The sequence below is a fragment of the Camelina sativa genome, chromosome 12 (assembly GCF_030686135.1).
Source record: "Camelina sativa cultivar CO46 ecotype springtype chromosome 12, ASM3068613v1".
In the NCBI taxonomy this organism is placed as follows: Eukaryota; Viridiplantae; Streptophyta; class Magnoliopsida; order Brassicales; family Brassicaceae; genus Camelina; species Camelina sativa.
Window position 1 is genome coordinate 33,928,475 of NC_141891.1, and position 22,408 is coordinate 33,950,882.

At 42.5% G+C, this 22,408-nt stretch overlaps 3 protein-coding genes and 3 pseudogenes across 3 annotated transcripts; all 6 read left to right on the forward strand.

The window, feature by feature from the left end:
* Positions 1 to 5,395: 5,395 nt before the first annotated feature.
* LOC147933019 (uncharacterized) lies at positions 5,396 to 6,578 on the forward strand (annotated as a pseudogene).
* A 466-nt stretch (positions 6,579 to 7,044) lies between these two features.
* On the forward strand, positions 7,045 to 8,626 carry LOC147933020 (uncharacterized). Its single transcript, XM_087477259.1, has 3 exons — positions 7,045 to 7,739; positions 7,844 to 8,097; positions 8,310 to 8,626. The coding sequence occupies exons 1-3, from the start codon at positions 7,045 to 7,047 to the stop codon at positions 8,624 to 8,626; spliced, it is 1,266 nt and encodes a 421-aa protein (XP_087333385.1).
* A 370-nt stretch (positions 8,627 to 8,996) lies between these two features.
* Positions 8,997 to 10,179, forward strand: LOC147933021 (uncharacterized; annotated as a pseudogene).
* Positions 10,180 to 10,561: 382 nt separating this feature from the next.
* On the forward strand, positions 10,562 to 12,245 carry LOC147933022 (uncharacterized). Its single transcript, XM_087477260.1, has 4 exons — positions 10,562 to 10,817; positions 10,869 to 11,355; positions 11,463 to 11,740; positions 11,929 to 12,245. Exons 1-4 carry the CDS (start codon positions 10,562 to 10,564, stop codon positions 12,243 to 12,245), a joined length of 1,338 nt encoding a protein of 445 aa, XP_087333386.1.
* A 370-nt stretch (positions 12,246 to 12,615) lies between these two features.
* Positions 12,616 to 13,798, forward strand: LOC147933023 (uncharacterized; annotated as a pseudogene).
* A 363-nt stretch (positions 13,799 to 14,161) lies between these two features.
* LOC147933024 (uncharacterized) lies at positions 14,162 to 15,845 on the forward strand. Its single transcript, XM_087477261.1, has 3 exons — positions 14,162 to 14,958; positions 15,063 to 15,340; positions 15,529 to 15,845. The coding sequence occupies exons 1-3, from the start codon at positions 14,162 to 14,164 to the stop codon at positions 15,843 to 15,845; spliced, it is 1,392 nt and encodes a 463-aa protein (XP_087333387.1).
* The last annotated feature ends 6,563 nt before the right edge of the window (positions 15,846 to 22,408 follow it).

Sequence of the window (22,408 nt, forward strand, 5' to 3'; positions counted from 1 at the left end):
GAACTGAGTCGTGTAGGTGTTGTTCATACGTTTCCCTAGTGCAATATCACTACTAGCCGTGGGCTCTCGGTTTTGAAGCTTTGTGACTTCCACCTCCATCTGATTAAACAGAACCAAACGGTGATGTCAAGGTGTGTGAGTTTGGAGAACCGTAACTACTATTGCAGTGGAGGGTATACCAAATAATAAACCTCAATCTCCAAGGACCGCATGAAGGCACCCCAGGGGACTCCAATTATCATACCAAAAGGACTACTCCAACATAAGCACGCTTAACTGTGGAGTTCTCTCAAGACTCTTGACCGAAAAGATAAGTGCATTTTGGTGACATAGGTGGCCAAATCAATTCTTTTAAACCTCTCCGCAAGCCTCTGAAACCGGGGTGTCACAATTCACCCCCACTAACAGATCGCAACGTCCTTGTTGCGCTTCAAGACCGTCACCCCCGACGGTGTGAGCCCACTCGACTCCACACTCGTCTAGGTTTGGCTCTGATACCACTTTTAATGCCATGACTGCCACCTTTCCTTAACGGGCCTCACGTCCTCTCACTGGGCCCATGAGCCCATCCATATCCGACGGTCGCGTGGTTTGCAACATCTGGGTGATTTTAAAGACTTGTTACCGTCCCTACAAATCACCACATGATCTTTCCCTGTGTTTTGTCCTCACTCGCATAGTTCCAACAGTCACTTCTCTGAAGTTCACCTATCCTGAGACTACTCCAGCATGAACACACTTAACTATGGAGTTCTCTCAAGACCATTGACCGAAAAGATAAGTGCACTTTGGTGACATAGGTGGCCAAATCAATTCTTTTAAACCTCTCTGCAGCCTCTGAAACCAGGGTGTCACACTCCGTCCCCCACTTCCATCCGATGGAAGCATTTTGCCTGAGATGTGTATTTTAGTAGTTTCTTCCACATCCAAGAACCGTTAGTGGTGGACTGATGTGTCTGCATTTTATAGGATTTTAACAATAGTTTTTGTACTTGGTTTGAGTCTTTTGCTAAGTCCAAGTGTGCTTTTAGAGTCTTTTTAGTCTTGTGTGAGTCTGTACAGGTTCTATGTGACTTTGGAAGGAATCTGAGCGCTTTGGGGATGAAAGTATGCACCTGGAGCTAAATTGGTTGAAGACTGATCGGGCTAGCAAGCAGATAGAGTGAGAGCAGAAAAATATTTCGGATCGACTGATCCTTGCTCGAGATCGACCAGTCCCGTCCCCGAAGCAACTTTTTCTTTTATGCTTCAAACCAACTTTTAGGGTTTTATATTACTATTTAAGGACGAGGCTCGACCTCTAGAAAGACAAGTTTTATTCTACGCAGCTTTTGAGTACTTGTAAGCTTTGGAAGAAGATCTCTTATCCTTTCTAACCCTTTGGAGAAGAATTTTGAACCCTTTTATTTCTCCTAGCAATTCAAACATGTTTTCTTCATTTTTGATTTGTGGTTGTTGTTGTCGATGTCTGAGTAGTCTCTCTGTTGGGTTTCGGGTTTCAAAAGGGGTTTTATGATTCTCTGAACTTAGGTTGTTAGATTTGGGATTGATCTATTGTCTTCTTCCTCTATTGTTGTTCTTAATGCTTAAACTAGATTAGCTACATAGTTTATGATTATAGGTTTAATTCATCTAGGCATCAAAAGTGTTGTTGAATTGCTTGAAAGGAACATAGGTGAGCAAGGTGATCCTTAGCCAACGGAAGTTGAAGTTAAGGCACCTTGTAAAAAAAATCAAACTTGAACTTATTGCTTGCTAGGATTGCTAGATTCAAACGACGGTTTAGAGTTTAATCAATTCCATGCATAGATAACTAATGTAGCGACAGTAGATTAGTTTTACATTCGAGATTTGAGTTCAAGAACGGTATCTAATGCTTTCCCAATCTATTATCTGAATTAGTGATCATAACTCCTAATAGACTCCCAATGCCCAGTACTCTTCTCTGAATTTAAACACTCTTTTATTTTCCTGTTTTGATAATTACTTGTCACACAAATTTCCTTTTGCCTTAGCTAGACTTGATCTTCACAATTTTATAGTGCATTGTTTGTCTCTGTGGATTCGACCCTAAAGTGCTACGACGACACCACTAGATCGTGGTTGAGTGCACCTTGGGTTTTAATTGACCTTTGATCATGGACCCCTTTACCGACCAGAAAGAAGAGGATCGTAACAGTTCCGGCTTAACCCATTTAACCCAGAGAGATTTTGTGGCCGAAACTATGCGCAAAATGAGTTTGTAACAGCTAACTTTGTTTACCTCCACCAGTGACTTCAGACCCAAGCCACTTTCCTCCTTAGGTAAACACACATCAACCTAGGCAACTTTGTTTTTCCTCCCATTTAGTTCTGGTCCTGACCAGAGAAATGCTGCACAAAGCCGTTCAATCTATTGGACACATGCACTAGGTAGTTTGAAAGCTGAAATCCAAAAATTAGTGAGACTTGCAATAAAAGAACTGAGTAACTGCAAACGGCCAGCAAAAGATAGAAACTGTTGCTTCCAAGAACTTAACGGAGACTTGATCATCTCAATTAGTGGGAGAGGAGACAATCATGAATTGTCATACGCTTGCTGAGTAGGGGGAGACCCAAGTGGCGAACAGGAAGTGTACCCAGAGCAAAAGGAAAGGTTGTGACTAGAATTTGATGTTCTTGGTTAGACACCCCGGCAAGGAAAAGCGTCAATTTCTCCGGACTGATACATAAACCAGAATAAGCAGCAAAACGCTGGAAAACCTCTAAAATCCCTTCAATCAAAGAGGCTGTACCATCATAAAAGACCATTATATCATCAGCAAAGCAAAGATGGGTAAGGTTCAAACCACGATAGCAAGGGTGGTAGCCAAACTGACGAGAGACAACTGCTTTATCCACAATGATGATAAGACATTCATACAAATGACAAATAGATAAGGAGATAGCGAACAACCTTGACGAAGTCCCTTCTCACCTTTAAAAAAAACCGGCAAGCTCCCCATTTATTTGAACAGAAAAAATGTTGTAGAAATGCATACATTGATCCAGTAAATGAACTGAGGAGGTAAGTTTAGAGCAGATAGCACATTCAAAAGGAAAGGCCACTGGATGGAGTCAAAAGCTTTCGAAATATCAATCTTCAGGGCACATCAAGAAGTGAGATTCTCTTTATGATAGTCATTGACCAGCTCAGTAGCAAGAAGAAGATTCTCCATCAACAACCGGTTTTTGATAAATGTGGATTGATTGGGCGCAATGAAATAAGGTAAGATCACTTTAAGACGATTTGCCAAAAGCTTTGAGATTAGCTTGTACAAGACATTGCAAAAAGAGATCGGCCTGTAATCCTTCATTTCTCTGGCCGCTGTTGTTTTTGGAATGAGAGCAAGGATCGTAGCATTTAAACCTTTAGGTAAGAAACCAAACCTGAAAAAGATTGGATTGCTTTTGTGAGATTAGCACTAATAAAAAGCCAAGCACTCTTGAATAACTCAACCGTATGTCCATCTGGTCCCATTGATTTATTTAATGGCATGGATAGGAGCACTTGCTTCACCTTTGCATCAGTGATCTCCGAAGTTAACTGATCCTCAAACTAATAATCATCTAACTAATAATCCAATAACCAATAAAATGAACGATTAAGCAAAGATCCAACATTCTAATCATGTCATAAAACAAACCAGAGAACCAACAATCTAGCAACCGTTCTAGCCAACTATTTTCCCCTCTAGCATTCGAACAAAAGCACAAAGCAAACAATTGATCCTCTAGAACATACTCCTCTTCATCGCCTTGATTTCCACGATCAAACTTAGCCTTTACCTTCACCGCAACATAAAAGCAACTCCATCTACTCCATAATGTCATCAGCACCCAGCTGCTCCATAACGTCCTCAGAACCCAATTGTTCCACCATCGCTGAACCCTCCAAGTTAAGAGACACCTGAGCCAAATCCTCTTCCACCCTTGTAGTATCCCCTGAGTCTATAATCGGAGCAGTAGCCGAGTCTAGCGAGACCATGTTCTCCACCGTTGGCTCATCCGCACAGTCCAGAAACAGTGGTTTACAACCACTTTTCGTTCCTGCAGAACCGCTGTCCCGGTTTACAAACCGAACCTTGCTCTACAACCAACCCTTAATCCGCCACCTCACTCGATTACCCCACTTTATCTACAGCCAAACACTTCTGGCGATGTCGGTGGTCATTATATTGGATATAATTGGAAAATCGTGGCTGTCGAGAGGAAGAGTCTCCTTGAGGAACTGATCTCCTCTGTAGTCCGCCATAGGTTTTCCCATATCTTGACCGCTCACTACCACCACTGGGGTTGCCTTTGAACGGACCCTTTTGTTTTTCTTCTGACTAGAGCTACAGAGGAGCAGCTTCTCTAGAGAGAAGGTGTACTATTTTTATCTATGAAACATGTTTTAGTGCTGTTTAAAGGTTTTTTTTTTCTGATATGCATTATGACTAATTTATGTAAAAGATCTTAATTATATCCAATTACGATTTTCACGCTGTTAATAGCATCGAGTGGTTGTGCAAAACATCAAGTACTTTTTTGACTATACTGCTTTAAATTTGTTAGCATATGTCTCTTAAAAGTTAGCAATTTTGAATTTGTTCTTCGACGCTTATAAAAAAAACTTACCCAAAAATGGGGACTTATGAAGAGTAAACATCGATATGTTGCTCTCTACATGCGATCTCTTTTTATTGTAGTGAACTCGATATATATTTATTTTCTTTTATGGTTAAAACAAATTTTATGATTTAAATGCACATAAATTTTTTTTAATCACAAATCATGAATTTACAAAGAGATTTTCACTAATGTTTCACCAATAAACAAAAAAAGAGTAGATCGAAGGAATTTGGATTAAGTAGACATAATAATTGACTAGAACTAGAAGTATCAGTTAACGTAAACTGAAAAGATTTTTTCTTTTTGGTCACCAAATAGCTTTCATTAGATACAATTAGAATTTAAACACAGTAAATCACAGGAGGCTAAAGCCTTTTTAGCTAACGAATCTGCCACATGATTGGCAAGACAAGAGTAAAATTGAAAAATATAGCAACAAAGCTACTGTGAAGTTCTCTGATATCTTGCAAGAGTCCAAAAAGCTCTATGTGGAAACCATCTTCATTTATCAAACTGAAAAGATTATATGGCTTTAACATACTTACGTACATGACTGGATGATAAAATTCGTGGAAAATATAGTTGTCGAACACACATATTGAAATGTAAAAATTTATTGCCATAAAGAAATGTCAAAATAAACTATACTCTAAACTGGAAAACGGTGTGTTTTGCTAAGGAGGCGAAAAATTGGCGATTAAGGTTTTGGTTTTCGTATTTGACAAGTTTTTCCTGCCGGCGCTGTTAGACTGCTCGGAGGGGAATGTCAGAGAGATCTGAGGGTGCTTTGGATGTCTCAAGTCCTAAAGTGAAGGAGTCATGGGTTTCAATGGTTAAATATAAACAAGTTTTGCAAAAGTTTGATGTCGATCTAAAAACTTCGGAAGGGAAATGATCTGTGGAGATTTCGGATGAAGTCCTCAACAATGCTACGCCGCTTTGGGAGGATTTCCTAGTCGGTAAATTCCTAGACACTGCTCCCCACATCGGAAACGTTTATGTCATATTGAACAAGATATGGAAGCAGGTCCAGAGTTCCACGGGATTGATGTTTATGAAAAGAATGCTACTACTCCGCGGTTTAAGGTCCCTGATCCACTCATCCGGGCTAGGATCCTAAAACGTGGTATGTGGAATATAGCAGAAGTGCCGATAGTGGTCTCGAAGTTGTCTCTGGTCGCTGAAAAGACTTAACCGAGGAAAAATCGATCCCACTTTGGGTTCATTTGAAGAAGGTTCCATTGCATGTGTACTCCTGGGAAGGGCTTAGTTTCATTACTAGTGCGGTGGGAGCACCAGTACGGTTGCATCCTGATACTTTGGCTTGTTCAAATTTTGATGTTGCAAAGGTGTTTGTTAATGTGGATCTATCGAAAGTACCACCTACAAGTATCTGTTATTCTAAAAACTGGTCTGATTTTTGTGTTGATTTTAACTATCCTTGGCTGCCACCACGATGCACTGTTTGTGAGAAATGGGGACATCTGGCAGCTAGGTGTGTCGCAAGCACGAAGGTGGGAGCGACTGAAACTCTTCAACAGGCAGTCAAAGAATCAGTAAGCACAGTAGCGAGTGGTGTTGTCCAAGCTACCACATCTCAGACCTCAGTTATGCTTCCACGGCAGGACAAGGAGTCAGTTCATGGTATGTCTGCGGAAGTGGGTCACAAGGTTGTGGACTCGACAGAGGATTTGGGGGAGTGGTCCGCTGTCTCACCATCAAAAACTAGTCGTAGTCCTCATAAGCTATCTGGCTCTGACTCAAGTATCCCTCTAGTATCGGCATCAAAGTTTGCAGTCGTCAGTCCGGATGAGGAAGAGGATGGGGAAAATACTGAGACAACTGATATTGCGGGTCAGGCTCCTGTGGAATCACCTGCTGATGCAGTTGCTATGCAGGCACAGCTAGCTCGTACTACAGATCAGATTGAGATTAATGATGCTTGAAGGGGGGGAAGACCTCCATCGGCACGTCTATCTCAAAGGAAACAACAGGGAAGTGTTGAAACTTCAGCGCTTGCAACCAAGGCTGCTGCCTCGGTTGTTTCGAAGAAGCTTCCTCGCGGTAATGTTTAAATGATGTGTTTCTCATGGAATGTTCGCGGCTTCAACAAAACTATTAAACATTACGTGGTTTGTGACTGGACAAGAAATTCTGAGATGCAATTTGGCTGCCTTTTGGAGACGCGAGTCAAAGAAACAAAAGCAGATGCAATTGTATCCTCGGTCTTTCCCACCTGGTCTTTTTTGGCTAATTATGAATATCATCGTTTTGGTCGCATTTGGGTTGTTTGGAGACCAAATGTGAGGATGACTCTGGTTTCTAAGAGTGATCAAATCGTCACTTGCTCTGTTTTGCTTTTTTGTGAGGCAGAGGAGTTTTTCTGTTCGTTCATTCGATTCAAAGAACAAAATGGAAGAGAGAAGGGTATTATGGGACGATATGCGAAACCATCATGATTATCCACTCTTCCGGAACAAGCCGTGGTTAATAATGGGTGACTTTAACAAAATACTGGATGGTGAGGAGCACTCTGACTATCCCCTTTCTCCTGTTTTTCCTCCGGGTATGTGTGAATTTCAAGCTGTTGTGTGTCACTGTAACTTGACGGATATAGGATATCATGTTCCGTTGTTCACTTGGTGTAACAAGCGTGATAATGGTCTCATCTGCAAAAAACTAGATCGTGTTCTTATTAATGATGTCTGGCTGCATCGATTCATGCGTGCTTACTATGCCTTTGAGGCTGGAGGATGCTCTGATCACCTTCGCAGTCGGGTACAGTTAGACGTGGGTACACCTGCTTTGAAAAAGCCGTTTAAGTTTGTGAACTCAGTCGTTAGTGTGGCTGATTTTTTGCCTCTTGTGAGGTCATACTCGGATGAAACAAAGACTCTATTTCGTTCCACATCCGCAATGTTCAGGTTTATGAAGAAACTTAAGGGCCTGAAACAGGGTATTCGTGCCTTGACGAAGGATCGACTGGGAGACCGGGTCAAACGAGCTCGTGATACTCATGCTGAGTTGTGTACCAAGCAAGCTGAGACCTTGGCAAATCCAACTGTTGCTGCTGTGCAAGAGGAGGTAGAGGCTTTTGAGAGATGGCAGTATGTCGCTTGACTCGAAGAGGATTTCTTGAAACAGCAATCTTGCTCCATGTGGGGGATCAAAATAACCGTATTTTTCACAATGCGGTGAAAATACGTGAAAGTCAAAACTCTATCCATGAGGTTCACTATGCAGACGGTTATGTTGCAACCACTCAAGTGACCATTAAGCAAGAGGCAGTTAGGTTTTTCTCTGACTTTCTTGGACAGTCACAAAGTGATTATGCAGGAACTACGGTGGACTCGCTTGAATCTTTATTGCCATTTTGCTGTAGTGACACTCACACAGCCATGTTGATCAGAATAGTTTCTGCAGAGGAGATCAGGAGTGTACTGTTCTCCATGCCTGCAAACAAAAGTCTGTGACCGGATGGATACACAAGTGAGTTTTATAAGAACGCATGGTCTATTATTGGTAATGACTTCACAGTGGCGGTACAATATTTTTTCAAAAAGGTTTTTTACCAAAGGGTGCAAATACCACTATTCTTGCTTTGATTCCCAAAACCGATGCTGCTAGAGTCATGAAGTAGTACAGGCCAATATCATGTTGTAATGTCATCTACGAAGTGATTTCGAAAATCCTTGCTAATCGTCTCAAAGGCATACTCCCTGAGATCATCTCTCCTAACCAATCAGCTTTTCTAAAGGACAGGCCACTCATGGAGAATGTTCTCCTAGCATCAGAACTGGCAAAAGATTACCATAAAGAAGACATCTCCCCTCGTTGTGCTATGAAGATAGATATTTCCAAAGCTTCTGACTCTGTTCATTGGTCTTTCCTGATTAACATGCTACACGCTTTACGCTTCCCTGAAAATTCATTCATTGGATTCAGTTATGCATTTCCACAGCTACCTTCTCGGTGCATGTCAACGGCAAATTAGCAGGTTTCTTTGGTAGTGCCCGCAGACTGCGACATGGCTGCTTTCTCTCTCCGTACTTTTCCGTCATCTGTATGAATGTTCTATCACATTTGATAAATAAGCAGCTGCAGAGAATAGGTTTGGCTATCACCCTAGATGTCACAACCTTTTATCACGCATCTATGCTTTGCGGATGATCTTATGGTTTTCGCAGAGGGCACTACATGATCAGTAGAAAGTGTGATCCAAATTTTTAACGAGTTTGCGACAATCTCGAGTCTGAAGATTAGTCTCGAGAAGTCGACCCTCTATATGGCTGGGATATCTCAATCTACTCAAGAGGCGATCAAATCAACTTTCCTGCCGGCGCTGTTAGGCTGCTCGGAGGGGAATGTCAGAGAGAACTGAGGGTGCTTTGGATGTCTCAAGTCCTAAAGTGAAGGAGTCATGGGTTTCAATGGTTAAATATAAACAAGTTTTGCAAAAGTTTGATGTCGATCTAAAAACTTCGGAAGGGAAATGATCTGTGGAGATTTCGGATGAAGTCCTCAACAATGCTACGCCGCTTTGGGAGGATTTCCTAGTCGGTAAATTCCTGGACACTGCTCCCCACATCGGAAACGTTTATGTCATATTAAACAAGATATGGAAGCAGGTCCAGAGTTCCACGGGATTGATGTTTATGAAAAGAATGCTACTACTCTGCGGTTTAAGGTCCCTGATCCACTCATCTGGGCTAGGATCCTAAAACGTGGTATGTGGAATATAGCAGAAGTGCCGATAGTGGTCTCGAAGTTGTCTCTGGTCGCTGAAAAGACTTAACCGAGGAAAAATCGATCCCACTTTGGGTTCATTTGAAGAAGGTTCCATTGCATGTGTACTCCTGGGAAGGGCTTAGTTTCATTACTAGTGCGGTGGGAGCACCAGTACGGTTGCATCCTCATACTTTGGCTTGTTCAAATTTTGATGTTGCAAAGGTGTTTGTTAATGTGGATCTATCGAAAGTACCACCTACAAGTATCTGTTATTCTAAAAACTGGTCTGATTTTTGTGTTGATTTTAACTATCCTTGGCTGCCACCACGATGCACTGTTTGTGAGAAATGGGGACATCTGGCAGCTAGGTGTGTCGCAAGCACGAAGGTGGGAGCGACTGAAACTCTTCAACAGGAAGTCAAAGAATCAGTAAGCACAGTAGCGAGTGGTGTTGTCCAAGCTACCACATCTCAGACCTCAGTTATGCTTCCACGGCAGGACAAGGAGTCAGTTCATGGTATGTCTGCGGAAGTGGGTCACAAGGTTGTGGACTCGACGGAGGATTTGGGGGAGTGGTCCGCTGTCTCACCATCAAAAACTAGTCGTAGTCCTCATAAGCTATCTGGCTCTAACTCAAGTATCTCTCTAGTATCGGCATCAAAGTTTGCAGTCGTCAGTCCGGATGAGGAAGAGGATGGGGAAAATACTGAGACAACTGATATTGCGGGTCAGGCTCCTGTGGAATCACCTGCTGATGCAGTTGCTATGCAGGCACAGCTAGCTCGTACTACAGATCAGATTGAGATTAATGATGCTTGAAGGGGGGGAAGACCTCCATCGGCACGTCTATCTCAAAGGAAACAACAGGGAAGTGTTTAAACTTCAGCGCTTGCAACCAAGGCTGCTGCCTCGGTTGTTTCGAAGAAGCTTCCTCGCGGTAATGTTTAAATGATGTGTTTCTCATGGAATGTTCGCGGCTTCAACAAAACCATTAAACATTACGTGGTTTGTGACTGGACAAGAAATTCTGAGATGAAATTTGGCTGCCTTTTGGAGACGCAAGTCAAAGAAACAAAAGCAGATGCAATTGTATCCTCGGGAGCTAACAAAAGCAGACGCCTTTCCCACCTGGTCTTTTTTGGCTAATTATGAATATCATCGTTTTGGTCGCATTTGGGTTGTTTGGAGACCAAATGTGAGGATGACTCTGGTTTCTAAGAGTGATCAAATCGTCACTTGCTCTGTTTTGCTTTTTTGTGAGGCAGAGGATTTTTCTGTTCGTTCATTCGATTCAAAGAACAAAATGGAAGAGAGAAGGGTATTATGGGACGATATGCGAAACCATAATGATTATCCACTCTTACGGAACAAGCCGTGGTTAATAATGGGTGACTTTAACAAAATACTGGATGGTGAGGAGCACTCTGACTATCCCCTTTCTCCTGTTTTTCCTCCGGGTATGTGTGAATTTTAAGCTGTTGTGTGTCACTGTAACTTGACGGATATAGGATATCATGTTCCGTTGTTCACTTGGTGTAACAAGCGTGATAATGGTCTCATCTGCAAAAAACTAGATCGTGTTCTTATTAATGATATCTGGCTGCATCGATTCATGCGTGCTTACTATGCCTTTGAGGCTGGAGGATGCTCTGATCACCTTCGCAGTCGGGTACAGTTAGACGTGGGTACACCTGCTCTGAAAAAGCCGTTTAAGTTTGTGAACTCAGTCGCTAGTCTGGCTGATTTTTTGCCTCGTGTGAGGTCGTACTCGGATGAAACAAAGACTCTATTTCGTTCCACATCCGCAATGTTCATGTTTATGAAGAAACTTAAGGGCCTGAAAGAGGGTATTCGTGCCTTGACGAAGGATCGACTGGGAGACCGGGTCAAACGAGCTCGTGATACTCATGCTGAGTTGTGTAGCAAGCAAGCTGAGACCTTGGTAAATCCAACTGTTGCTGCTGTGCAAGAGGAGGTAGAGGCTTTTGAGAGATGGTAGTATGTCGCTTGACTCGAAGAGGATTTCTTGAAACAGCAATCTTGCTCCATGTGGGGGATCAAAATAACCGTATTTTTCACAATGCGGTGAAAATACGTGAAAGTCAAAACTCTATCCATGAGGTTCACTATGCAGACGGTTCTGTTGCAACCACTCAAGTGACCATTAAGCAAGAGGCAGTTAGGTTTTTCTCTGACTTTCTTGGACAGTCACAAAGTGATTATGCAGGAACTACGGTGGACTCGCTTGAATCTTTATTGCCATTTTGCTGTAGTGACACTCACACAGCCATGTTGATCAGAGAAGTTTCTGCAGAGGAGATCAGGAGTGTACTGTTCTCCATTCCTGCAAACAAAAGTCTTGGACCGGATGGATACACAAGTGAGTTTTATAAGAACGCATGGTCTATTATTGGTAATGACTTCACAGTGGCGGTACAATATTTTTTCAAAAAGGTTTTTTACCAAAGGGTGCAAATACCACTATTCTTGCTTTGATTCCCAAAACCGATGCTGCTAGAGTCATGAAGTAGTACAGGCCAATATCATGTTGTAATGTCATCTACGAAGTGATTTCGAAAATCCTTGCTAATCGTCTCAAAGGCATACTCCCTGAGATCATCTCTCCTAACCAATCAGCTTTTCTAAAGGACAGGCCACGCATGGAGAATGTTCTCCTAGCATCAGAACTGGCAAAAGATTACCATAAAGAAGACATCTCCCCTCGTTGTGCTATGAAGATAGATATTTCCAAAGCTTCTGACTCTGTTCAGTGGTCTTTCCTGATTAACACGCTACACGCTTTACGCTTCCCTGAAAATTTATTCATTGGATTCAGTTATGCATTTCCACAGCTACCTTCTCGGTGCATGTCAACGGCGAATTAGCAGGTTTCTTTGGTAGTGCCCGCAGACTGCGACATGGCTGTTTTCTCTCTCCGTACTTTTCCGTCATCTGTATGAATGTTCTATCACATTTGATAAATAAGCAGCTGCAGAGAATAGTTTTGGCTATCACCCTAGATGTCACAACCTTTTATCACGCATCTATGCTTTGCGGATGATCTTATGGTTTTCGCAGAGGGCACTACACGATCAGTAGAAAGTGTGATCCAAATTTTTAACGAGTTTGCGACAATCTCGAGTCTGAAGATTAGTCTCGAGAAGTCGACCCTCTCTATGGCTGGGATATCTCAATCTACTCAAGAGGCGATCAAATCAACTTTCCTGCCGGCGCTGTTAGGCTGCTCGGAGGGGAATGTTAGAGAGATCTGAGGGTGCTTTGGATGTCTCAAGTCCTAAAGTGAAGGAGTCATGGGTTTCAATGGTTAAATATAAACAAGTTTTGCAAAAGTTTGATGTCGATCTAAAAACTTCGGAAGGGAAATGATCTGTGGAGATTTCGGATGAAGTCCTCAACAATGCTACGCCGCTTTGGGAGGATTTCCTAGTCGGTAAATTCCTGGACACTGCTCCCCACATCGGAAACGTTTATGTCATATTAAACAAGATATGGAAGCAGGTCCAGAGTTCCACGGGATTGATGTTTATGAAAAGAATGCTACTACTCTGCGGTTTAAGGTCCCTGATCCACTCATCCGGGCTAGGATCCTAAAACGTGGTATGTGGAATATAGCAGAAGTGCCGATAGTGGTCTCGAAGTTGTCTCTGGTCGCTGAAAAGACTTAACCGAGGAAAAATCGATCCCACTTTGGGTTCATTTGAAGAAGGTTCCATTGCATGTGTACTCCTGGGAAGGGCTTAGTTTCATTACTAGTGCGGTGGGAGCACCAGTACGGTTGCATCCTGATACTTTGGCTTGTTCAAATTTTGATGTTGCAAAGGTGTTAGTTAATGTGGATCTATCGAAAGTACCACCTACAAGTATCTGTTATTCTAAAAACTGGTCTGATTTTTGTGTTGATTTTAACTATCCTTGGCTGCCACCACGATGTACTGTTTGTGAGAAATGGGGACATCTGGCAGCTAGGTGTGTCGCAAGCACGAAGGTGGGAGCGACTGAAACTCTTTAACAGGCAGTCAAAGAATCAGTAAGCACAGTAGCGAGTGGTGTTCTCCAAGCTACCACATCTCAGACCTCAGTTATGCTTCCACGGCAGGACAAGGAGTCAGTTCATGGTATGTCTGCGGAAGTGGGTCACAAGGTTGTGGACTCGACGGAGGATTTGGGGGAGTGGTCCGCTGTCTCACCATCAAAAACTAGTCGTAGTCCTCATAAGCTATCTGGCTCTGACTCAAGTATCCCTCTAGTATCGGCATCAAAGTTTGCAGTCGTCAGTCCGGATGAGGAAGAGGATGGGGAAAATACTGAGATAACTGATATTGCGGGTCAGGCTCCTGTGGAATCACCTGCTGATGCAGTTGCTATGCAGGCACAGCTAGCTCGTACTACAGATCAGATTGAGATTAATGATGCTTGAAGGGGGGGAAGACCTCCATCGGCACGTCTATCTCAAAGGAAACAACAGGGAAGTGTTGAAACTTCAGCGCTTGCAACCAAGGCTGCTGCCTCGGTTGTTTCGAAGAAGCTTCCTCGCGGTAATGTTTAAATGATGTGTTTCTCATGGAATGTTCGCGGCTTCAACAAAACCATTAAACATTACGTGGTTTGTGACTGGACAAGAAATTCTGAGATGCAATTTGGCTGCCTTTTGGAGACGCGAGTCAAAGAAACAAAAGCAGATGCAATTGTATCCTCGGTCTTTCCCACCTGGTCTTTTTTGGCTAATTATGAATATCATCGTTTTGGTCGCATTTGGGTTGTTTGGAGACCAAATGTGAGGATGACTCTGGTTTCTAAGAGTGATCAAATCGTCACTTGCTCTGTTTTGCTTTTTTGTGAGGCAGAGGATTTTTCTGTTCGTTCATTCGATTCAAAGAACAAAATGGAAGAGAGAAGGGTATTATGGGACGATATGCGAAACCATAATGATTATCCACTCTTCCGGAACAAGCCGTGGTTAATAATGGGTGACTTTAACAAAATACTGGATGGTGAGGAGCACTCTGACTATCCCCTTTCTCCTGTTTTTCCTCCGGGTATGTGTGAATTTCAAGCTGTTGTGTGTCACTGTAACTTGACGGATATAGGATATCATGTTCCGTTGTTCACTTGGTGTAACAAGCGTGATAATGGTCTCATCTGCAAAAAACTAGATCGTGTTCTTATTAATGATGTATGGCTGCATCGATTCATGCGTGCTTACTATGCCTTTGAGGCTGGAGGATGCTCTGATCACCTTCGCAGTCGGGTACAGTTAGACGTGGGTACACCTGCTTTGAAAAAGCCGTTTAAGTTTGTGAACTCAGTCGCTAGTCTGGCTGATTTTTTGCCTCGTGTGAGGTCGTACTCGGATGAAACAAAGACTCTATTTCGTTCCACATCCGTAATGTTCAGGTTTATGAAGAAACTTAAGGGCCTGAAAGAGGGTATTCGTGCCTTGACGAAGGATCGACTGGGAGACCGGGTCAAACGAGCTCGTGATACTCATGCTGAGTTGTGTACCAAGCAAGCTGAGACCTTGGTAAATCCAACTGTTGCTGCTGTGCAAGAGGAGGTAGAGGCTTTTGAGAGATGGCAGTATGTCGCTTGACTCGAAGAGGATTTCTTGAAACAGCAATCTTGCTCCATGTGGGGGATCAAAATAACCGTATTTTTCACAATGCGGTCAAAATACGTGAAAGTCAAAACTCTATCCATGAGGTTCACTATGCAGACGGTTCTGTTGCAACCACTCAAGTGACCATTAAGCAAGAGGCAGTTAGGTTTTTCTCTGACTTTCTTGGACAGTCACAAAGTGATTATGCAGGAACTACGGTGGACTGGCTTGAATCTTTATTGCCATTTTGCTGTAGTGACACTCACACAGCCATGTTGATCAGAGAAGTTTCTGCAGAGGAGATCAGGAGTGTACTGTTCTCCATGCCTGCAAACAAAAGTCTTGGACCGGATGGATACACAAGTGAGTTTTATAAGAACGCATGGTCTATTATTGGTAATGACTTCACAGTGGCGGTACAATATTTTTTCAAAAAGGTTTTTTACCAAAGGGTGCAAATACCACTATTCTTGCTTTGATTCCCAAAACCGATGCTGCTAGAGTCATGAAGTAGTACAGGCCAATATCATGTTGTAATGTCATCTACGAAGTGATTTCGAAAATCCTTGCTAATCGTCTCAAAGGCATACTCCCTGAGATCATCTCTCCTAACCAATCAGCTTTTCTAAAGGACAGGCCACTCATGGAGAATGTTTTCCTAGCATCAGAACTGGCAAAAGATTACCATAAAGAAGACATCTCCCCTCGTTGTGCTATGAAGATAGATATTTCCAAAGCTTCTGACTCTGTTCAGTGGTCTTTCCTGATTAACACGCTACACGCGTTACGCTTCCCTGAAAATTCATTCATTGGATTCAGTTATGCATTTCCACAACTACCTTCTCGGTGCATGTCAACGGCGAATTAGCAGGTTTCTTTGGTAGTGCCCGCAGACTGCGACATGGCTGCTTTCTCTCTCCGTACTTTTCCGTCATCTGTATGAATGTTCTATCACATTTGATAAATAAGCAGCTGCAGAGAATAGGTTTGGCTATCACCCTAGATGTCACAACCTTTTATCACGCATCTATGCTTTGCGGATGATCTTATGGTTTTCGCAGAGGGCACTACACGATCAGTAGAAAGTGTGATCCAAATTTTTAACGAGTTTGCGACAATCTCGAGTCTGAAGATTAGTCTCGAGAAGTCGACCCTCTATATGGCTGGGATATCTCAATCTACTCAAGAGGCGATCAAATCATCTTTCCCATTTGGAGTTGGCACATTACCAGTACGTTACCTTGGTCTTCCATTCCTAACCAAGTCTATGACCAGTCATGACTATGCAGCGCTGCTCGCAAAAATTCGACATCGAATCGGTACTTGGACATGTAGATTCTTTTCCTATGGGGGACGGTTACAGCTAATTAAGTCGGTTCTTATGAGTATTACTAATTTTTGGTCTTCTGCGTTTCGTCTGCCTGGAAAATGCATGAAAGAGATCGAACAGCTTTGCTCTGCTTTCCTATATATGGAGTGGTCCAGAACCTAAAACTCATAAGGCGAAGGTTGCTTGGCAAGATATTTGCTCACCGTATTGCCAGGTTTGTTTAGGTTTATGGTCATTAAAAGAGATAAACATCGTTTGGGGACTAAAGCTCATTTGGAGGTTACTATCTAAAGATTCATTGTGGGGAAAGTGGATCCACACCTATCTCATTCGTCAAAGTTCCTTCTGGGACATCGGAGAAACACCTTCTCAGGGGTCCTGGATGTGGCGTAAGTTGCTCAAACTCAGAGAACTGGCAAAGGACTTCAACCGCAAGGACATACGAAACGGTGAGTAAACCTCCTTCTGGTATGATCGATGGTCTTCATTGGGTACGTTACATGATCTGTTAGGTGACAGGGGTTATAAGATTTGGGAATCCCTAAGCATACGAATGTGGCAACTGTAATGTCAAACCATAGAGCACGGCGACGTAGTGGTGAAGTTTTAAACCAAGTTGAAGCAGAAATTACAATTGTTTGAGCGAAGAGAAAACCAGATACAGAGGATTTGCATCTCTGGAAGGGGAGAATAGGCTTCAAACCTCGGTTCTCGCCCTGGGAAACTTGGCAACATATGCGTATAGAGAAACCAAAATGTGCTTGGGCACCGGGTGTATGGTTTCCCCAGGCTACCCGAAAATGTGCTTTTATAACTTGGCTTGGTATGCTGAACAGACTCTCGACAGGTGACCGTATGTTGAAGTGGAACAGGAATGCTGACTCTTTATGCTCTTTCTGCAAATCCTCACTGGAAACAAGGAATCATCTTTTCTTGCAGTGTCCCTTCTCACATCAGATTTGGAGCAAACTCACAACGGGTTTCCTTGGTACCTACTCTACATCGGACTGGAGGAACTAGAACAAGGTTACTTGGCTGAAGAAACTGTAAGAATAGGAGGGGTGACACTTGTTGCCAATGAAAAGAATGAGCTGATCTCTACAAGAACTATCACATGGCATTTAGTGTGCATCGATTACCCCAAGCTCATTGCAGCCACCAAGAAGGATCATTTCCCCCTTCCTTTTATTGACCAAATGCTTGAACGTCTCGCTAATCATCCTTACTATTGTTTTCTAGATGGCTACTCTGGTTTCTTTCAGATCCCAATCCACCCGGATGATAAGGAAAAGACGACGCCTATCGTCGAATGCCTTTCGGGTTGTGCAATGCCCCTGATACCTTCCAGCGTTGCAGGATGTCAATCTTTACGAACTTGATAGAGGATATCATGGAGGTATTTATGGATGATTTTTCAGTTTATGGCTTATCTTTTTCATTGTGTTTGTCTAGTCTGCACAGGGTTCTTCAACGTTGTGTGGACAAGCATCTTGTTCTGAATTGGGAAAAATGACATTTCATGGTTCATGGTCACCGATGGGATTGTACTGGTGTATCGTATTTCTAAAAAAGGAACAGAAGTTGATAAGGCTAAGATCAAGGTGATGTCCAGCCTATAACCTCCTTAAACGATGAAAGATATCTGAAGCTTTCTCGGCCTTGCTGGATGATATCAGCGGTTTATAAAAGACTTCTCCAAAATCGCCAGATCCCTCACTCAGCTACTTTGCAAAGACAACATGTTTTTGTTCAATGCAGAATGTTTAGAAGCCTTCCTTACACTTAAGCAAGCACTGGTCTCAGCTCCAATAGTCCATCCACCCGACTAGAATTTACCTTTTGAGTTTATGTGCAACGCAAGCGGTTTTGCAATAGGAGCAGTCCTATGTCAGCGTAACGATAGCAAGCTTCATGTCACTTATTATGCTAACAGAACACTCGATGGATCACAGACGAAATACACCATGACAGAAAAAGAGCTACTCGCTATAGTTTTTGCTTTAGAGAAATTCAGATCCTACCTGGTCGGATCTAAGGTGATTTACCACACCGATCATGCTATGCTACGATATTTGTTATAAAAAAAGGATGCAAAGCCGAGGCTATTATGATGGATCCTTCTTCTGCAATAATTTGACCTTGAAATAAAAGACAAAAAGGGAGTGAATAGCAGGGTCGCTTATTACCTTTCTCATTTAACAATTGACGCTGAGCCCCCATTGATGACCGGCTTCCCGAAGAAAATGTGTATGTAGTCACGGTGCTTAAGGACTGTTACAAAGGAAAAGCTGATGTAAATATTCTCCAACAGATTAGTAATGACTCACCATGGTACGTTGACATATCCAACTACTTGTGTGCTGAAAAAGAACCTCCAAAATTTATTGGCGATGCAAAGAAGAAGTTTTTGCGGGATGTACAACATTATTTTTGGGATGACCCTATCCCTACAAGCATCGTGCCGATGGCCTTTATAGAAGATGTGTCCTAGAGTCAGAAGTTCCATGTATCCATTTTCGCTGTCATGGATCTAACTATGCGGGGCGTTTTGCTACATTCAAAACTGCAACTTAAGTGCTTCAAGCCGGCCTATGGTGGCATACTTTATTTTGTGATGTACACTACTTCGTCTCTCGATGCCACAAAATTTTATCTTAGAGATTGAGGTATTTGATTGTTGGAGAATCGACTTCATGGGGCCTATTCAACCTTCTTACTTTGTTGTGAAGTTCGATGATGCATTATGGGCGTACCAGACAGCCTATAAAACACATATAGGGACCACACCGTTTAAAATGGTTTATGGGAAATCATGCCATCTCCTGTCGAGTTTGAGTTCAATTCACTTTGGGCGACAAAGCAGATGAAGTTCAACACCAAGATCGCGGCAGAAACACGTCTTATTCAGCTTAATGAACTTGATGAGATCCTCATGAATGCATATGAGAACACCAAAATATAGAAGGAACGGACGATAGCGCTGCATGACAAGAGGATTGTTCCCAAGAATTTTTCTGCTAATGACCTGGTATTACTCTTCAACTTGCGGCTGCAGATTTTTCCTGGAAAACTACGTTCTCGCTGGTCTGGACCCTTTCGCATCAAGGAAGTTAATGCCCTATGGTGCGGTCGTTCGTTGGAACCAAGAAGGGAAAAAGTTTACGGTTAACGGTCAACGCCTAAAGCCATATCTTCCAGATTACGTTCCAACAGAAGATTCGACCATCCCATTGATGGGAACCCCCATCCGCCTAAATAGCAAGACAGTCAGGCTTGCAACTTTAAACAAGCGCTCATGGGAAGCAATCCAATGGGGTTAGCGTCTGCTTTCCCTTTTCTTTTTATTCTTTTCTTTAGGATTTTTCTTTTGTTTTGTTTTCTTTAGGAACTACTTGATGATCATGTCTGGTATTGAATTTTTATGGAACAAGTTCGAAACGTAGAAGATGTGAATTCTGTTGCAAGTGTTCCAGAATCATTATGGATCGACAGATCCGATTTTGTAATGGTCGATACCCGTTCAGGTAAGCAAAAAAAAAAGAGGGAAAGAGAAAGGGAAGGAGATTTTTTGACTTAAATTGAACCTGGTTGATCGTTTTACTGCTGATTCCACCCTTTTTAACTCAATTTTCATCTTCTTTCCTCCTCTTTTCTCCTCCATTGACCTAAGACTTCAAATCTCCACCTCTCCCTCGACTTTTATTGTCTTGACTGAAATTTGGGTGTAATCAATTCGATTTTTCAATATCTATCAAACCCCCATAATTAGAGCATCGATCGGGTAAGGTATGTCCCTTAATTCTCCACTCTTCTACTCGATTTTTGGAGTCTTTCCATGTTCAATTTCGGTTCTTAAAAATTCTTTCTACTTTTTCCAAAATTGGACCGAGAATCGAAGGATTGCATGGTTATATGCATAGTGGAAGTCTGAATTTGTATTGCTATTGCTTGAAATTTTTTAGAGATGAACCACTACTTAATCCCTAGGGAAATTTTGGGTTTATAGAGATTTGATTTTTCTTTTTGTTGGGATTAATGTCAGATAGGAGAATGTTCCTGAGAATGTTGTTGTTCTTCAATTATATATGACTTCTCATTGCTTTGGTTTGATGTTCTTTGCGGATAATGCCTAAGTGACGTCGCAGTGGTAAGGATCCAGTAATTGCTCTCACTGACGAGCCAACAAACAGAGTTTGGAATGATGAGGATACCAAGTGGTTAAAGATGCTGGACCAGTGTAATATGGAATCAACTCGGTTTGCTGACCAAGAGCTGCAAGGAGGATGTCAATGCTAAGAGATTTTGATGAGTTAGTCTAGAACATGGGGTTTGGTTCTTTCGCTGAGAAAGCATGGAACAAACATGAGCAGCTTGCACGTGAATTTATGGCCACCATGAAGGTAGATTTGTCTGACGGTCCTGATCCTTCAGCTAAACATTGTTCGATAAGATTTTTCTTGCGCAAGAAACATTACATCATCTCCATGTTTGACCTTTGTGACATCTTTGCTTTCCCAAGAAATACACAATGCAAGATTGAGAAGTTTGAGAGTAGAAACGATGTATGGGAAATCATTGGAGCTGGGAACTATGTATCACGCAGAGCTAGACAATCCCGCATCAGAAATCCAGTACTTCGAATTGCTGCTAAGTTTGTGAGCAACACCATTTATTCTAGGGCTGAGACTAGCACATTGCAGCGGCCAGAGTTGTGGATGTTCTTTCATGGTCTACGGCGGTTCCTTCATGATCCGACTTCCCAGGCTTACCATCAGACACACAACATTAACTTTGGATTCTTGCTTTCTCTGGAGTTTGAGCAGGTGCAGAAGAACATGGCTAAGGTTAAAAAGAAGGTAATACTCATTGGAACCCTGGTGATCCCTATCATCGAGGATTGTGGCCACCACCCACTTCAGCAGGGTCAAGACGGCTCCTTGACCTTTAAGTACATGTTCACCAGCGAGATCCTTGTGCGTCACCACTTAATTTACAGATTTGAGGATAAAGCAGGTGACCTTCGCTACATGATGCTCCTTATACCTGCCTGCACTTCCCTTAAAAAGACTGAGAACGTCACTTTTGAGCCTCCTTCCTTAACTCTATGTGAGTTTGCAGAAATTGATGAAGAGAGAGAGCATGTTCTGCGTCGGCCTAAACGCAGCACACAGCCGGATGCCGCCTTGGAGCCATCACATCCATCTCGTTCGTTTCCACCATTTCCGCCCTTTGATGTGAGCCAGTTTGTTGCTACACAGCCTATCCAGGAACCTCAATCTGAATTTGAGAAGTGGGTTTACGACACCCAAAGGAAGAACAACATGCTACTCACTCGACTGGCTACTTGGCTTCAGGGGATTGCACCATCTTGGTTTGCACCACCACCATTAGACTCTGCTGCTGCCTCTGATGTCGAGGATGCAGCTACTGAGAATCTCCACTCTAACCATTCCGCGACCTCCTCGCCTTCCCGATAGCCTGACGACTGATCACAGGTTTCTTTTTTTAGGATTTTTCTTTTCTTTTTATCTTTTGTTTTTGGAGGTGCCTTTTTCGTGGCTTTGCTTTCACACCGAGACTATCTTCTTTGACTTAACACTCTTATGATTGCTTTAGTACTTTTCATTTTAGAATGAAGCATGGAACGAGCATGAGCAGAATTAACACGCCCCAAAAGACCAGAGAACATTAAGTTGATCCGACGTTGTCTCTAGCTTTGAAATGACTTAACCGGATTTAATTTCTTGCCTTGGGACTTGGTATACATCGGACAAGACTTCTCCCTTAAGCCTTACAAGACATTCACCTCCTCACAAAGTATGCTTCCCCTCTCTCTTCCCTTCAATACTCATAAAAAAACATAAAAAAACAGAGGAAAGAAAAGAAGAATAAGAAGATATAGGTAGAAAAGAAGTGAGCCGACGGTTGTGCGTAAACCCGTTCATCCTTTGGAATTCATGGAAACCTTTCAGAAAGAGAAGAGCAAGGGATCGATAAAAAAAAATGATACCCTAGAAAATTAGGGAAAAATCGATCCTTTGGGAGTGAGAAAAGAGAGAGGAAGGGGAGCATATGAAGGAAGTCTTGGAAATTAAAAGGTC

Coding starts and splice junctions, on each gene's coding strand:
- LOC147933020 (XM_087477259.1), top strand. CDS start 7,045: ATGGAAGAGAGAAGGGTATTATGGGACGATATGCGAAACCATCATGAT. Junction 7,740..7,843: donor GAGGCTTTTGAGAGATGGCA/GTATGTCGCTTG, acceptor AATACGTGAAAG/TCAAAACTCTATCCATGAGG. Junction 8,098..8,309: donor CTCCATGCCTGCAAACAAAA/GTCTGTGACCGG, acceptor TCATCTACGAAG/TGATTTCGAAAATCCTTGCT.
- LOC147933022 (XM_087477260.1), top strand. CDS start 10,562: ATGACTCTGGTTTCTAAGAGTGATCAAATCGTCACTTGCTCTGTTTTG. Junction 10,818..10,868: donor TTCTCCTGTTTTTCCTCCGG/GTATGTGTGAAT, acceptor TGACGGATATAG/GATATCATGTTCCGTTGTTC. Junction 11,356..11,462: donor GTAGAGGCTTTTGAGAGATG/GTAGTATGTCGC, acceptor AATACGTGAAAG/TCAAAACTCTATCCATGAGG.
- LOC147933024 (XM_087477261.1), top strand. CDS start 14,162: ATGACTCTGGTTTCTAAGAGTGATCAAATCGTCACTTGCTCTGTTTTG. Junction 14,959..15,062: donor GAGGCTTTTGAGAGATGGCA/GTATGTCGCTTG, acceptor AATACGTGAAAG/TCAAAACTCTATCCATGAGG. Junction 15,341..15,528: donor TGGACCGGATGGATACACAA/GTGAGTTTTATA, acceptor TCATCTACGAAG/TGATTTCGAAAATCCTTGCT.